Here is an 18,980-nt window from a genome sequence, read left to right on the forward strand (position 1 = left end):
TTTGCTTCACGTTCTGATTCACCATCTGTAGCGGAGCTTAAATTAGACTGTGAATTGCTGGAGGTGGCTCCACCTGTTCTCATTGGGCATGACCGTACTGTAACTGTTTGCTTATCCTTCATTGATCTAAAAGCTTCATATTTTTTTGTAAAGGTGAAGATATAGCCTACCTCATATTCGGTTTTGTCCCGATGAAACTTGTACGTTTTGCGCTCCTTTATTTTCTCTCTCCTTTCGTAGCCTAAGTGTCATTTCCTGACGTAGTTTTGTCTTTTCCTCAGCCTGTCCCATATTTTCTAGTTCCTCATTAATTCTGGCTATTTCCTCTAATAAAATCACTCGGTCAATGTCAGCATATTTTATTAAGCCCGTTTGAGGACTCCAAATTGCACTTGGCCCATTCACGAGTCATTAATTGGTTTGGTGTTTCATAACAGGGCACTAGGAGTATCCTTAGTCCCCTTGGAACCCTATCAACATCAAGGTATCTCTGCAGGGAACGGGATTCCCACCATTTGCTCTGCTCTAAGCGCATTTTTTTCTCCAATTGTTTTAGTTTTTCTTTGATTGATACATTTTGCTCGGCAGTTGATGTAGCTGTGCTTGTATTAGTATTCGTCACTGTACGGCAGTCATCAAACCTTTCTAATGCTGCCACTTCTCTTTCCCTAACTATGTCCGCCGACATTGCACAATCCTTATTTTTAAATAAAATTAGATGTGGGAGTATCGTATATGACAATGCAGTGTCGCTCTCCCACAAACAGCACGTCTGTCACCCCATGTCCGCCATCTCGTACACGTACCTGAGATTTTACTCGATTCACTTGATTCCTCCGAGTCCATTCGCTCCAATCTACTCAAGGTTTGTGTTGCGTTATCAGCTACGGGGGGTCCAAAGCACAACTCCTTCCGGGTTAAACTTTTGACTTCCTGGAATCCCTGGAAATCTGGTCTCTCCTATTGCTTCACCCGAATCCGAGAAGGGGTCCGTTCATACGCCGAAAAGAGACTCAGTCGGCTTGTAATATGCACCCTTCCCGTTTCTCCCCACGCAATTTGAGGGCAAAAACGGATACAGACCACAATGGCAAGTGCTAGTTTTAATCTTTAATGGTGCATATCGCCAAGACGGGTTTCAGCCCCTCCTCGGGCCTTGATCACATGACATAGTTAGGCAACGTCATAGGCTATTTAAAGTGACGTGTGCAAGCAAAATCATTGACAAGTGACATTTCAAAAAATAAATATAAACGAAAGACTTTGCGGGTGGAGGTTTGTAGATAAAAGCATATCATAAAAGTTAACTACAAAATATAAAACTTTTTTCCAATGCTTAACCCCAGATATTTCTACAGTTTTCGTTTGTAGTACCCAATGATGCAAAATACCTTGTTTAACCCTCAGGGTACAAACATTGGTAAATATATCTTCTGTTTTCTTAATTGTGCCAACAACTCTTGAACTGTGCAAATTATTAATAAAGTGCAAACAAAAGTGCATATAAATTCATAAAATTTGTCACATGCATATATATATATATATATATATGAAGCGTTTTTTGATTTGCCAATATCTCTGCGCTCTTTGACGAATCTTCACGACATTTTGAATACTAATTGGCCGATCCAGTCAGCTTCTTTTTTTCAAAGTTTTGGGGTGATTTGTCAAATGGGGGTCAGAAAAAAAGGGGTGTCACAAAATGTCCATGTTAAAAGTTTTGGCGTGTCTACAGAACAAACTGCTCGAACTGAATTACACCAAATTTGTCAAAAAGGTAGCACTTGGTCCAGAGAGAAAGTTTATAATAAAAAATATCAATATCTGGAAGACCTAGGAGGATTTGCGAATCCTCCCGAAAACGAGGTTCATTCTGATTGGCTGCTAAGACTTCAAATCAAGAAGTGGTGGCAGCCATCCTCTGACTTGCTAAAACAGAGTCACAAGTAAACAGTAAAAAAAGATAAAAAACAAGAAAAGGGGGCAGGGTAGAAACACCCTGATCCCCTAGACCTGCTCAGGGGGTCCCACAGGGACCGTTAGGCCCAAAAAAGAATATATATATTTAAAATTTCCGCTGGAGTCACCCTGGGTGTGCGAATCCGGATGATTTTTACAAAAACTAAGCACGGGCTTCCACGCTTCTCTTTCCCTAAGCCCCAGGGTGGGCCAGGTCCTGGGGCAATCCAAATGTCCTCGGAGACTGCCACCTCCGCGGGGCTTTGCTCATAATGTGCGGAGGTCATCCTGACACGGGTTGTTCCACTATTTTCATGCTACTGATCACCCACAGCACCAGCGCACGGAGATCAGTGCATCACTCATAGCACACAATTGATACCAACCACAGTGCTGAGACAGGAGTGAGCAGTGCCTGGGGATCAGTGCATCCACGGCAGCACACTGCTGAGAGCAGCCACAGCATTGGTAACGGGTTCTGGCCCATGAATCAATTTACCACCACCGCCCTGCTTCAGGGCAAAGCACAGCTGGGCCAGTATAGACACCGTGGAGAAACATGTTGACCGGGTCAACGCACAGGGACAGCGGAACAAGGCAAACATGCCTCAGTACCACAGACAGGGATCTGAGCACTGCACTACTGTAGGGCAGTGCATGAGCACCAGGGCTTCAGTGCCAACAAGGCAGTGCTCAGTGCAGTGCACAGAGACCGGGGCTTCAGTGCCACATACAGGGATCTGGGCACTGCGCTAGAACAGGGAAGTGCTCAGCGCAATCCATGGGCACCAGGGCATCAGTTCCACACAGACAGATCATGGCACTGCGTTACAGCAGAGAAGTGCTCAGCCCACAAGCACCGGGGCTTCAGTGCCACACATATAGATCTGGGCACGGCATTATGGCAGGGCAGTGCTCAGTGCAAAAGCACTGGGGCTTCAGTGCCACACACAGGGATCTCATAAGCAAAAAAACAATGTTCACAAGGAACTTATTTACAAAAAACAATATAAATTCTGCATGAGAACATAGCTTGCTTGAATTAATCAAGGACAGAAAACATTAATGCAGATGCAATCTTAGTTAATTCAGTCAGAACAATAATTCTTATATCCAAAAAGCGTACAAGACAGTCTATCAAATTAGTTCTCAGTTCATACAGATTATTTAATAATCACAATAATATACCCAAACAGTATTTCCTAAGATACAAACTATTTACAATATAAACATTTCATATGTGATTTAGTGAGCCCCAGCGAAATGACCATAACCTAACGTGGTGTAAATTTAAATGAGAAGAAGGGGGAAGTGAGGTTATTGGTAATAACAAAAAAGAGGAGCTTTTCACAATTAAAGTATAGTAGATTTGTGTATTGATTTTCAAAGGCTCTTTCTTTGTAAAAGTCAACAACGTTTCGACCCTCTTTTGATACGGGGTCTCTTCAGGACAGGAATTCTGGGGACATTGTTAGCACAGGGTGTGTCAGGATATCTTCAGAGGTAATTGCTGGAATTATCAAGGTGGTACCAGGATTCATCAAGGACTAGGTAAGGAACTGCCAGTTCCTATGAGGGGTGTCCTGTTCAGAACCTTATCAGGACCTTATCAGGACCCAATGATACTGGGAACTAATTTATTGTGTAAAGAGGTATCTGTTTCTTTGGTGCCTCCAGTAAAATCCGAGGGAGGAGGGGTAATTAGTAATCGAATTACCAGCGTTCTGTCACAAATTGATAAGTCATGCAGCGGTGCGTTCCTGATTCAATCTTGTCTGGACACGCGCTTCAACAGGGAAGTGCTCAGTGCAGTGCAAGGGCACCAGGGCATCAGTGCCACACACATGGATCTGGGCATGGCGTTACAGCAGGGCAGTACTCAACGGACTGCACCCGCACCAGGACTTTACTGCCACAAACAGACAGTGCTCCTTGCAGTGCACAAGTATCAGGGCTTTGCTGCTACACACACAGATCTGGGCACAGCGCTACCGCAGGGCAATGCAAGAGCACTAGGGCTTCAGTGCAACACACAGTGATCTGTGATGCACGCCACAGCAGGGAAGTGTTCAGTGCAGTGTAAAGTGTAAAAGTGTAAATTGATACTTGTATAGCGCACTACTCACCCGCAAGGGTCTCAAGGCGCTTGTACGAATACCGCTGTGGAACCCATCCTGGCTTTCCCTGTGAGGGGTCCACTCCTGGGCACCTCCAAGGTGGAGGCCAGGCATCCTTTAGCATTGTGGGGGCTGTTGTGGAGATTACGCAAGCTATTGCCCAGAGTTGCAGAGTGGGACTCCGTGATTAGAATAGGCACCGAGGCGAGAATTATCAGGTCCATGGAATTTTGAGCCCAAGATCCGCCGAGGCGGGGAATTGAACCCTGGTCCCGGGCCAGACCTCGGCATCAGGGTCTGCCGCTGTAACCATTGAGCCACACTTCTCCACTTCTCCACAGGCACCAAAGTGTCAGTGTCACACGCACAGATCTGGGCATGGTGCTACAACTGGGCAGCCGCTTAGTGCAGTGCACAGGGCCCTAGTGCCACACACACTGATCAGGACAGAGTTTATGTTACAGAGCTCAGGACAAGCAGATGAACCAAGCAGGCCTGTAGGAGGCGCACAGACATTCGATAGAGCAGGCAATATTAGAACAAAAGTGCTGCCAGGGAACTGAACGGCACCGGAGGACTGGGGCCTCAAAGCAGGCATTACTAAACTCTAGGCACAGAGCAAGCATCCGTGGAGTCACTGCACTGAACAGACATCATTTGAGTAAGATGTGATAGCAGCCAGCACATTGGACAGCCAAAGCATCAGGGCTTTGAGCAGGCCTCGGTACAGTCGCAGAAGGGGCAGACATCATTATATTTACCGAACAGGCACTTCAGTCAAGCAATGGGCAACACCGTTGTTATCGTCACCTCCAGTGCTTTATTTTTCATGCACATGTTTATATTTCACACTTTTAACTGTTTCCAAAAATGTCAGGGTAATCTGGCTATTATGTATTCGGCGGATCCGGCACAGATACCCGTGATGGTTACAAAGGCAGCAAGATGCCTGCCTGGGCACAGAGTAATCTGAAGTTTGATGGTGTTTCACCTTGACAGAGATTTTGGTTGCTGCTTGAGTAGGGTTTTTTACATGTAGTATCTTTATATTATTTTTTTGCACTATCACAAAAATTCCTGTTAACCATAATCAGATATCCACATCTGAATATCTAACATACACTGCATGACAGATTGAACCGTACGACACTCTTTTCATTTCCTGAGTACTGTGCATCACATATTCTGCTGACTTACAGCCAGCTGTACTAAACTTTGTACCAGCTGCGAAGTCTCCAATACAGTAATTAAGAGAGTGTGCTACCAATAAAAAGCTGTTTAAAATGTACTAAACACATTTTATGATTCTTAAATGTTTTCTGAATCACAAAATGTGTTTAGAAATGATAACCGATTGGTATTTGAAAGGCACATGTTTTTTGGGAGACCTTTCTAAATACTGTATTGGTACTAAATGTATCAATGGTATGCACCTGAATTCCGGTCACAAATCATTGATAAGTTACTGACTCTCAAGTTGGAGTAGCAGCTCATTTGCAATGGAGATGGGGGTCTCATAGCCACCTTTCCTCTTTGCATATCGGCTTCAGAGGCAGTAGCGAACTCTCAATAGCGTTTTCAAAATCGATTTTTTTTTAAGTAAGAGCAGCTTCTTTTTCTTTAAGGAAATCAGACTGCTTAAAAATATATCCGTTTTGAAATGAAAGGAGAAGCATGGGGGGCTTATTTCAAACTACCATCCCTGTCTTTGCTTCCAATAGGAGGGAATGAATTTCCCACCTACTCAATAAATATTCATTTAGCAGGTCAATCTACTACCCCCTCTGAATAGTTATTTTATGACCTGACCTCTTAGTTAAAAGGTTGGTGCGCAAAATAGTTTAGTTGTCGCAAAAGGTCGGTAAAACACATGGCTAATGATACTTTCCTGCTATCAGAGCAGTACTTCCTCTCTTTGCCAGTCTATTGCATTATTTACATTATATCAGAATATTTACTAAAACGTTAAAAAGATTATGCACTTTTATGTCTTCGAAACATACTTAAAATTAATACATTTCTCCCAAAGTGTGGTTCTCAGAACACATCTGAGACCCAGATCTTGGTGAGTCCTGAGGAACCCTTTAACTGCCTGTATTCAATACTTTCCACCTATTTTCCTCTAGGGTACAAATGTTTAAATGGCTTGTAGGATTATGTTACAAAAATATCTGGCTCAAACCCTGTACGATTTTGACGACTGTTAGAACACACCCCTCTCACTCCCGCCGACCTTATTGTGTTGGAGACGAAGACAGTGCTCCAAATCAGGACACAACACATATTTGCAAAAAATTGAATATTTCCACTGCCACAATGCGTTACCTTTTTCAATGTTTTCGTTCTTTAAGACTAAACCGACAGGTATTGTGACCATGGGGCATATTACCAAGGGCCATTATCGCCGCCTTAGTGGGACTTTTTCCTGCTAAAGCGGTGATAATTTTATCGCCCTATTACCTAGCTGTCGCTAACACCAGTTAGCGACAGCTAGTAGGAGATAGCGATCATCTTTGGGCCCACTTTGCATGTCAGCGATATATATCACTAATGACATGCAAAGTGGGCGTGCCAAGATGTTAGCGACTGGAAACAGTCGCTAATATCGCTATCTCCAATTATCAACAAAGCCTTATTTTTGGAAATATTCGCGCTAAGCGTAAATATCTCCAAAAGCTAACGCCTGCCCAGAGCAGTTCTTAGCCATGTTATCCAATGGAAGGTGGATAACATGGCTAAGAGCATTGTGACGATAATGCATGAATATCGCTGATTTTTCAGCGTTATTCATGCATTTCGCAGGATTTTTACCGCTTTTGAGATAAACCTTGATAATGTCAAGGTATCTCAGCGGTAAAAATCGTCGGAGCGCGGCGATATAATTTTAGCCACTAACCATGCATAGCGATATTGGTAATATGCCCCCATGTTCTTTCTGTGTCCACATTTACATCTGCTAGCAAAGACTGCAAGCATCATGCACTGTTGTTAGCGAGTCTCGCTGTTGGAAGGGAATGTAAAATATGCTAGTATATATGCACACTGAGAGAGGAGTAAAATGGCATACACTTTTATTTCCACTTGTGACACATCTTGAACCGGATGGACGTGAGATTTGACATGTATCCAAACAATAATCCTTTTTCTCCTTCCAGAGACAAAGTGCTTGAGGATATAAAACGCTTTCTGCGGCCGAGTGATCTTCTCAACAAAGTGGTGTATGACATAGACAGTCCAAGGTATGCCTCAATAATTAAAGTGTATATTGTTATTTCAGTTAGAGCATAAGCATGGTGTGCTTTACCCTTACCAATCTTCTGTTGCAATGATGGATTTTACAATCAATATTTTGCAAGAAAGTGGATTTTGAAATCAGAAAATAAATAGGATATGTTTGACATTTAGATTGTGATAGATGCACCTGGTTAATTGTGACTGTAAGATAATTTAAACATGAGGAGAGTAGGTGGGCAGCGAATAAAATGAAAAAAGAAGTAATAAATATTGCAGGAATTTCTTGTTACAAAATGTGTTTTCACGAGACGGTTGAAGGAAATGACATAATTTTTGATGTGGTCCCCCCAATTTTCCCTGTCTCAGTTTAGCCTCCCTTAGGAGTCTGTGCTATATGTCTCTACTGGACAGTGTGGCTGCTTTCCCCTAAAGCTTGTATTATGCATTGGCTTTACTTAAATGACATATTTAACTATACTGCAAGGCCATGGTAAGTTTCACAAGAAATGCACCAATGCTATGGTAGTTAAATGCAATGTATGGCTGCAGTGCCTCTTTACATCAAATACCTACATGATAAAAATGCATGGCTTAATGGAGCATTATAGTGCTCTGGCAAAGATGAAGCCTAAAAGCAGTGCAGTACCTTATGGCACAGAAAAGTATCTGCGCCACGTAGGAAAAATATATTTTTATAGATTGGGTAAGCTAAATCACCGCTAAAGGGCCCCTTGTAAGCCCAAAGGAATGGGTTATTTATGTTAACAGTGTGGCATACTACATATTGGGAATAGTACACCATCAAGGTGAACAGTTATCCAAAAGCTGCATCTAATTAGAAGATTAAGCTTCCTTTTCAGTTAACAGGCCTAGCTACAAATTAAAAACATAATTTAATATCATTCCAAAGGAAAAATAGTAGATCAACAATAGAAAGTGATTTGACTGGTGAGAACGACTCCCTGTTAATCCCAATGCCTTCAGAGATTCTCTGGCTCTAACCACAGCAGGAAGGAGAACATGGTTTGGCCCTTAAAAAGCAGCAGATACCTCATCTCTATATGGAAATGACTAAGGCGAACAACCAGAGTGCCTTGAGGTGGAGTATGGAGGGACTCATTTTGTTCCAGGGCAGCTTGGAAGGTTTACAGAAACCAAGAGAGGAGTGCATCAAAAATAGGTGAGGAATGCGTAAATAGGATTTGGTTGTTAGAATTCTCCAGTCACTGGCAAGTACACACAATATGACTGACACCTGACCACCACCTCCTCAGAATAATCCTGGACCTGGGAAGAAAAGATGCAACGCAAACTTTGGCTCATGGCTGAAAAAAGGTCCAAGGATTTATATATCCTACTGGCAACTAGGGACAAGAATTGCTCATTAAATGTAAGATGGTTGACCTCCTGCTTGCCTGGTACATGTACACGAAAAGCAGAAGGAGTCCTGACTCCAAGAAGGATTAGCTCACATTTGCAGAGTCCATGGATTGAGAGAGATCTCGTGCCTAGAATCCTGATCTACGGTCTGGATAGCTAAAGAAGTGATCAAGAGAAACGTTCCGAGAATATGGAGTAAAGTTGACATTTGTGATACTTTAGAGTAATAATACAAGGCTATGAATATTCCTAGTGTGGCCCTAACCTCAATAGGCAAGAAAGCCAAGCTTATCCTGCTCAGAGATTTTGTCCACTATAAGTTCTGTCTGGCTAAAGCTTCCAGATTTCCTAGCTAATGGATTTTGAAAACCAAAACAGTTTTTGGGATGAGGATTTAAACCCATACCAGAGGTGGAGTGACCTCAGTGGCTATGAATCACAGCTTTCTTTTGCTTTTATTTTTTTAGGCCACATCTAATGGGTTCAGTGGAAGATCAATGATGATGGTCAACATTCAAGGACACTCACTGACTTCAACGTTTGACCTTACCAAACTGGAAGGTTTTGAGCTTTAAAAATCAGTCTAAGTCCTGCAATAACATTTTTGACCAGTTCAACTCACCTGGAATAGGAGACCTCTGCTCTAATGCAGTTGGCTGAAATTATGCCTATCTTAGAGTCCAGCACAAACTAATACTTTAAATTGGTGTGTCACAATGTTTTCCCCTTAGAATTTTTGGACTTACAAATTTAAAATTGTATATATGTTCTGTTCCCTTTATCCAATGTTGACAGTGTTGGTGTTTTTTTGCTTACTACATTTTTCTCAATTTTCCTAAATTGGTTTGGCCGATTTTTAAAATTAACTACAGACAAGTGTTGTCAGAAAAATAAGACCCAAACACTCACTTATTTATGGGTAAAAAAATAACCTTTATTAAAAGAACACAAATAAACAGAAACACAACTTTATTCGAACAAACAACAGTATAACATGAAATAAGTGGGTGGGACTCCTCCAGAAGTAGCGTACAAAATCTGCAAGACAAAAAACAAACATAAGTATGTGTGCCATGTCCAAGAGAAAAAGAAAGGTAGTCAGAATGAAAGGAAGAATTTGAGAATGGGACAGAGAGTGAGTGGGTGGAAGGGAGAAGGGGAGGAGGAGACAGAGCGTCGGCCTGCTGCACCCAGCCCTCTCTCTTCACCTCCTGTCACCGTGTGTCTGAGACGCTGGGGTCCACGAGAAAGAGTGCAGTCCAGCAAGTCCTTAAAATGAAGCAGAGATATGAATGAGGCCAGAGATTACATTATTATCTACGGCAACATCGCTTGCCTGCACCTGTGCACCCAGGCTGCTGCACCTTAGCCCCTTCCCCTGCACTGTGCTTAATTGCAGCTCCTGCGCACCAAGGCTTCACTGCTCATCTGCCACCACCGGTGTCTCCTACGACGTACCGGTAGGCGCTCCGACTTCAGGGTGCCTCTCTCAAGGTGACACAGCAGGAATCCAGTCGGGGATGGTGTCGTGATACCACGATGGAAGGCATCAGAATGCCCAGGGCATCATCACGGGGTCAGCACCCACTCTGCCCATTTTGACGCAACCAACTCAGTGTCTGAAAAGTGAGAAATAATATAATGCTCGAAACGTCTTGAGGTAAATGAACGTTTATTTCAAGCTTAATAGAGAACACCAGTTCAGTGCATCTTTTCTTCTTGAAGTACGATCCACCAACTGTTAGTGGTAACCGTGGTTCAGAGAAGAGTTGGAGTGCATGAAAATACACAAGGTTAATTAATAATATGTTATGCCAAAGTTCAAATACAAAGGAACAGAGCACATGCTAGAAGCATAATGTGGGCGTCTACTGGAGTGGCGCAAGCCTGTGTGCATGTACACTTAATAATCAGCTCACTACAGTGCCCCAAAAGCCAACACCACGTGTCTGTAGGGCAGCGCTACCAGCTGGTTCAGGCATACAGTACGGTCCAGCAGGTCCTTAAAATGAGACAGAGATGTGAATGAATGAGGTCAAAGATCACACGATTACTCACTGCAACATCGCTTGTTAGCACCTGCGAACCCAGGCTGATGCACCCCATCCCTCCCGCTTCACCACACTCAATTGCAGCCCCTGTGCACCCAGGCCCCACTGCTTACCTGCTATCATTGTTGTGTGTCCAAACACGACAGCCAGTAGAGTTCACAATTCAAATCAAATGTTCATTGCAGGATGGTGTACACCTCATGGATCCATGTTTTTTATTGTGCATTGTGATATGCGAGGTGGATGCGGCCATAACACCTGAGGCAGTGTGGATGAACTGGGACATGTGGCGTTTTCGTTATCCTATTTATACGTATGCAAAGTTGGCAGGGCTTGCGTACGCTAGGCCAGCGTAGGGGTGTGAATAATTATTCCGGGTCCTGGGAGTTCAGTTCCTGCCTGGCCAGGAAGTGTACTTATGTGTGTGTCCCTGTTGCAGTTTTGAGGTCGCACAAACCGCAATTTACATTAATGTAGCTTGTACCGGGAGGGCAGCAACTATCGCTAATAAGATGCTGTCCGAAAACATTGAAAGGCCAACATCACATGTTGTCAAGCTTGTGGATATGCGCAGACACGCATGTCAATGGTGTGCGGTATTATTGAAAGTGTTGCTATCGCGAAGCGTACACACTTGAATGTGCTCGGATGGAGGGAGGATCAGCAGTGAGGCTACGTCATACACAGTGATAAAACTCATTACAGTCAAGCAATGCATGTCCAACGTGAATCTGAAAGTCTCACATATGACACACTACTATACTAGTAAAGCCTGACAACAGAGCATACTGCAACACAAATCTACACATTACTCTTTACTGTTTGTCACATGTGATCTAGGATGTGCACTCTGCCCGTGGCTCATGATACCCCTTTGAGCAACCAATACCCAGGCTGAAAGGAAGCACATTAAAGAGCACACACACACACACACTAGGGGCATCCTGTAACACACATTTGTTTTTTGATGTAATGTTTCAGATGCATGGCCATCACACGTGGAAGGCTACAGTACAGGCCATTAATATTGATCAAGATGATCATTGCATGTTGTGTGTAGTATAAGATATGTGTGCACAGCAAAACACTTTTCAAAAAAGCTCTCTAAGCAGAAGAGGTGTCTCATCAAACGCTGTAGAGAGAATGACTAAAATGGGTGGGGTCTTCCAACTGTTACAATGGGAAATGTTATGAACCAATCAAATGCTTTTTTTAAGGTCACATGGCAATCGCGCACCGAGTGCGCAAGGAGGGCGCACCCGACCCGATTGTGAGAAAATATATTTACCATAATATACGTTTATCACAGTTAGCAATATATAAATGTTTAAATTATTTTAGATTGTCGCTTGCTCTCATATACACTTTAAACTTATTTAGGTAATGTTTTAAGACATAAAAAAATATGAGGGAATTACGTACCCGGCACGACACCATATGTCTATGACGTAACATAGGGCCTGGCAGCGTGCACTTGTCGCATACGCAACAAACAGCGGGTGTGACCCTATACGTACATGACAGATCTTGGTCAACAATGTGCGCCTAGATGCTCCTTGGAGCGACAGCCGCGTGGTATAAATGCAATATTACATTACATTACGTAACACGTGGCTTGATACTGCATACCCGTCGCATACCAAAGTAGCAACTGGCGTGACCTCACACGTATATAATGTTATTCGGGATGCGATGCCACAAACCCGTCAGATACGAAATGCGCATCATTTACGACTTTAGCAATATGGCGGATAGGATTTGCGTGCTGATGGAGCTTAGTACACTACCGGTACAGGACTCCAGTTTTCTCCCCCCCCAAAAAATATATACTTATTTTTTTTGAAAATATAAAACATTACATCATTTTTAAAGTTAAAACAAAAGGATAATAGAGTTTCAAAATATTACAAAAAATTATAAAAAATATAGGTTTTATAAATATAAAAATATTAAATTAACATTTAAAAAATGTTCGAAATTCACTGAAAAAACCATAGGTTTTACAGACATTGTAGTTACGAATTAGCATTTAAAAAACCTTTGAAATTCACTAAAAAACCATAGGTTTTAAAGACGTTAGAGTTAGTTGGACATTTGACTCATAAAACCTGAGAAATTCGTCAGTTATAGTTAGTTGAGCTAACTATAACTTGCGCTCCCGCAATGCACTGCTGATGATGTCACATATTACATCACTCATGACATGGTCAGTGACATCACTGATGACATCACTGATGACATCTCAAATGACATCACTGATGACATCATCCACATGATAAACTGATGCACATACTGATGGCCTAATATAAACTTTGATACACTCTAAAATACAGTCTACTATTTTTGAAACAATGCACACAACAATGCCAGATACTACATACCACCCACTATTTCCTAGGTCTACACACACATCCAGTCACTTATACATGCAGTTACTCATCCATACAGTACTATATTATGCGCTCATACACCTATACATGCAGTCACACTCCACAACTCATCCATAGAGTTACTCACACACCTAGTCAGTCATGCATGAATCAATCACATACCCATTTACTCATGTATACAGTTAAACACACCAACTCAGTTATTTATACCCACAACGCATCACTTATATATACAGATACTAACACATACTTACTGTCTTATACAATCCATGATACATGCAGACACTCATTTATACACCCACTCTTCAAATAACTTACTCTCACGTATAGTCATTTATATACTCCTGCACTCACATATACTAACTTGAAACATATGTAGTTACTCACACATATACCACTGAGACATTCATTAACTCACCAACACACCCATACACACACTAACTCACCCATACAGCCCTTCCCAGATGCACTTTTGAATCCATACAACCAGTGAATCACTCACTCAGACATCTATGCACAGACTCACACACAGCCCCACCCACCCACACAGACACTCAGGCACCCATACAGATACTCAGACAACACATCAATAACCCATATAGACACTCATATAGCTACTCAGCAACCCAAGCAGCTGCTTACACACCAACTGAGAGACTAATACAGACTTTCACACAGTTTAGTCACTAACCCATGCATTCAGTAAGACACGTTCAATCACTCACTTATACAGTCAGTCACAGACCTACTAAATAATCCCTTCAGGCACTTGTAAATCCACTCATTCTTCAATACACCTTGGCATAAATATATATGACAAATATTTAAACTTTACAGGAACACACATTTACTGGATGATGTCATCAGTGATGTCATTTGAGATGTCATCAGTGATGTCATCAGTGATGTCACTGACCATGTCATGAGTGATGTAATATGTGACATCATCAGCAGTGCATTGTGGGCGCGCGAGTTATAGTTAGCTCAACTAACTATAACGGGTGAATTTCTCAGATTTTATATGAGTCAAATGTCCAACTAACTATAACGTCCCTGAAACCTTTGGGTTTTTAGTGAATATATATAAATATTCACTGAAAAATCTATAGGTTTCAGCCACATTATAGTTAGAAATTAGCATTTAAAAACCTTGAAAATTCACTGAAAAAAACCATAGGTTTCAGCCACGTTATAGTTAGGAATTAGCATTTAAAAAACCTTAGAAATTCACTGAAAAAAACATAGTTTCACACATGTTATAGTTAGCTGGACATTTCACTCATACAAAACCATTGAAATTCCCCCGTCCCCCCTTTTCATGTTTTTCACGTTTCTTTTTCTGTTTTCTTGTGCCTCGGTTCTACTGAGGCACAAGATGGCTGCCAACACTTCCTGGTTTGAAGTGTTGACAGCCAATTAGCATAAAGCTCGTGCTCAGGAGAATACGCGTACAGTACTTCGTCTATAGATATATCTATGATTTTACTTTTGATTTTCTCAAGAACTACTGAACGGATGTACACCATTTAACAAAAAGCGTAAATTGCGAACCAAACTGTACCTTTTTGCCAAATTTGGTGTAATTCCGTTCAGCAGTTTGGGCTGTAGCCGTGTCTAAAGGTCCCTATAAAAATTGCATGGGGAAAACACGTTTTGGGACCCCCCTTTTTTCTGAGCCCCCAATCCACAAATCACCCCGAAACTTTCAGGGAAGGAGCGGAGCGGAGCACCCCATCTTCTTTGTGAATTTTGCCAAGATTCGTCAACCGGTGCCAAAGTTATTCCAAATAGAATGTTGCGGATTTCCTATGGAAACTAGGTCCTAACTACAACTACCGACTGTAGACCGCCAGTAGGTAATATACATACATATATATATATTACCACTCCAGTGCACCTTTCCTAGTGCACACACGTATAGGTGTTTTGATCGCGGCAATGTTTTGTGAAATATCGGTGCTTCTTTTCTCCCTCTCCTATTCCAAAGGAAAGAGCAGTCACTGGGGTGATATCAAATCTGTTTATTTTGAACAAACAGACACGTTTCGCTGTTGCCTTTTTCAATGTTTTGTTATGCACGCCAAACGAAAAATGTTTTTTTATAAAGAAAGAACATTCTCACGTGATACAATCAGACATAGACGATGGACTTATTTCTAAGACAATTGCAGTCACCATATTGGAACAATGTTAGATTAACATTTCTATGCAGTATTTTCAAACCATTTAGTATTGTTTTGCCATAAATCCACATGTAAACACAAGATACATAATCATTATCTAGCCGTGTATCAGCACAGTGATATTACATCAAACCATCATGATATACATTCTATTGCATTTACGCCACAATGCAGTTCTTGTTATTAAATTGCATGTTTGTCCTCACCATCATTGTAGAAGTACATTCTTAATCAATATCTTGCCTTGTATCGGCCTGGCAATAATATTAGCTAAACATCACACTAAATAGTGCCACCAAAGGACTAGCGTCTGTGGTAATCAAAACCACCAATACAGTTTAAAAGTTTTGGTCTCAATATTATTATCAGTCCATCATAAAAAATATATTTTCAGCAAAATTCATTCATTGTCTCATACTGCCGTATATCGGCTTAACATTTCTCCTGTAACACAAGTATGTCTAATATAATTTCTGCATGTGCACACAAATTTGTCAAAAATGTTCAGAAAGCGATCTTTTGTAAAATGGTGCACACCCATTCAGTAGTTGCTGTGAAAATAAAAAAATATAAATATCGATATCTGTGGCCACGGTCGAGTCGCGACCCCTCCTGAACCATGAGCTTTATTCTCATTGGCTGTCAACACTCCAAACCAGGAAGTGTTGGCAGCCATCTTGTGACTCTGTAGAACTGAGTCACAAGAAAAAAGTGAAACAAAGGTGAAACAAAAAGAAAAGGGGGCAAGGTAGAAACACCCTGACCCCCTAGGCATGCTCAGGGGTTGGAGCTAGAAATGCATTGTTAAAAACAATTTCAGCCAAATACGCGCTGGGGTCGCGAATCGCGCCAAAATGTTAAAAGAAAATGAAGCGTGGGCTCTCGCGCTTCATTTAATTGAGGCCCAGGTCCCGGGGGCATTGCTAACATATATCTGCGGGGGCCATGTGGGCCTCCACAGCCCCTGCAACCACCACCCCCAGGGGCTTGCTTTAAATAAGGTGCAGGAGGGCACTCAGCCCTCCCGCAGCCCAAGGGACCGACACCCGGGGCTTCCTTTTTAACGTATGGGGGACTCTAAAGCTCCCCCAAACCCAGGGGACCACCAACCCCTTCGCTTTTCTTAATTATTAGCGAGGGCACAGGGCCCCCTGCTGCCCCGGGGACCGCCACCCCAAGGCTTTAAAAAAATATATATATTTGTGTGAGGGGCTTGAGCCCCCCACATGCCCCAGGGACCACCACATCCCCAGGTCACTAAAACTAGAAATGCGGGGGTCCAATATGGACCCCAGAGTCCCGGGGACCACCACCTCCCCGGGGCTTTAATCACATAGGGAGGGGGGCCGCGTGGCGCCCTCCTGGAGCCCTCCATGGCCGTAGGTACCGCCACCCCCCAGGGGCAGCTCATGCAGTGTCCCGGGGTGCCAACCCCCTGGACACTGCTGTTTGCTATGACGGCTCCTGCCCTTTCATAGCAAACTTGCTTTGTATTTTGGAAGAGAGAGCAGAGAAACCTGCTCTCTCTTCCAAAATCTAAAGAAGAATTGCTTTTCCACAAGGGGAGCTGCATGTCAGCCCCCTCACCAATAAAAAAAATGTTTACATTAAAAAACGAAGAAGAGCCCCGGGGGATAGGGTTCCTGGGGCTAACAGAGGTCTCAGGAGGGGGGGCTATGCAGCGCCCCTCCTTTCTAAATAAAAAAAAATTATATATATATATAGCCATGCCCTAGGGGATGTGGTCCCCGGGGCACAAATTGGCCTCAGGGAGGGGGGCCACGTGGCCCCATTCCATTTAAAAAAAGAAAAATTTGAAATAGGCCCTGGGGGATGGGCTCCCCAGGGCCACAACAAAGGGAAAATAAGGGGGCCCACATAGCCCCCTTCTGAAAGTCCCCAAAAAGCTGGCTTTGCACCAAGGTAAGTCCCCCTCCCTGCAGCACTCTGCAAACGCGCCCCCTGGCGTGTTGTAAGATGGGGATCTAATTCCCCCTTGAATACTTAGGGTACCTGGAGGCCAAGTAGCCCACCAGGTACCTCCAGTATGCGCCAGGGAGCTGCATTGCAGAGAGGGGGTCCAAAGCTACATCCGTTTTTGCACCACTCTGTGGCGCTTACTGGAGGTACCTGGTGGGCTACTTGGCCCCCAGGGACCCTCAACATTGAAGGGGGATTAATTCCACAACTTAAAATGCACCAGGGGGCGCGTTGGCATAGTGGTGAAGGGAGGGGGTGGGGCCTGATGTAACAAGTGTGCAAACGTGCCCTGTGGTGCGTTGTAAGTTGGGGCGTGGCCTCAGACCACCTCTCTGCAACGCAGCCCTATGGCAATTACTGGAGGTATGTGGTGGGCTAGTTGGCCCCAAGGGACCCTCAGGATTCAAGGGGACTTACTGGAGGTACCTGTTGGGTTAGTTGGCCCCCTGAGACCTTTAGGATTCAAGGGGAATTAATCACCCAACTTGAAACCTGCCAGGGAGCGTATTTGCACAGTGGTGAAGGGAGGCGGCAGGACTGATGTGACATGTGTGTACTTATCCAATCTCTCCGCCAAAACCCAAGCACTTATAAATTCATCATGCACTCTCCTTGCAGTACTCTAATCATTCAGTTAGTACCCATGCACTCATGCAATGACCCATGCACAAACTCATGCACTGCTACAATACCCTGAGCACTACCCATGAAGTCCAGCCATCACCCTGTCAGTACCCATGCACTCTTTCAATCACCCAGTAAGCACCATGTACTCATCCAATCACTCCACCAAAACCCAAGCACTTGTACATTTACCATGCACTCTCCTTGCAGTACTCTAATCTTCCAGTCAGTACCCATGTACTCATGGAAAGGTCCAGTCAATAACACATGCACTGCTACAATACTCTAAGCACTTCCCATGCAGAGCTCTAACCACCTCCACACTACTGATTCACTCCTCCAATCACCCAGCCAGCGCTATGTACTTATCCAATCACTCCGCCAAAACCCAACCAGTTATAAAATCACATGCACTGTCATTGCAGCACTCTAATCATGTAGTCACTACCCATGTACTCATGCAATGACCCAGTCACTAACACATGTATTTCTGCAATCCACTGAGGATGACCTATGCAGTCCAGTAATCTCCCTGGTACTACCTATGCAGTCCTCCAATCACCCAGCCAGTCCTATGTGCTTATCAAATCACTGCACCAAAACCCACTCATTAATTCACCATGCACTCTCCTTGCTGTACTCTAATCATCCAGTCACTACCCATGTAGTCATGCATTGATCCAGGCACTAACACATGCACTGCTACAATCCTTGTGTACTACCCAAGCAGTTCTCTAACCACCTACACACTTCTCATTTGTTCCATCAATTCCCCTTATAGTACCCATGCAATCCAGCAATCACCCTGTCTCTCCGGTGCAGTTTTACAGTCACCCAGACACCACCATGCATTAATCAAAACACTCCTCCAATACCCAAGCACTGATAAATTCACCACGCACTCTCCTTGCAGTACTGTAATTATCCACTCTGTTCCCATGTACTCATGCAATGACCCAGTCACTAACACATGCACTACTGCAATACCTTGAGGACTACCTATGCAGAAGAGTAATCTCCCTGGTACAACCTATGCAGTACTTTAATCACCCAGCCAATCAC

At 43.3% G+C, this 18,980-nt stretch overlaps 1 protein-coding gene across 2 annotated transcripts in view; it reads left to right on the forward strand.

Moving 5' to 3' along the window:
• Positions 1-18,980, forward strand: part of AGBL1 (AGBL carboxypeptidase 1) — a 3,462,078-nt gene that overhangs the window by 1,074,646 nt on the left and 2,368,452 nt on the right. For both annotated transcript variants that reach the window (XM_086958112.1, XM_086958114.1), the window contains exon 12: positions 7,232-7,315. In XM_086958112.1, coding sequence (XP_086814238.1) covers positions 7,232-7,315 — 84 coding nt within the window. The remainder of the gene's footprint in view (positions 1-7,231; positions 7,316-18,980) is intronic.

This window comes from Lissotriton vulgaris, chromosome 2_1 (assembly GCF_964263255.1).
Source record: "Lissotriton vulgaris chromosome 2_1, aLisVul1.2, whole genome shotgun sequence".
In the NCBI taxonomy this organism is placed as follows: Eukaryota; Metazoa; Chordata; class Amphibia; order Caudata; family Salamandridae; genus Lissotriton; species Lissotriton vulgaris.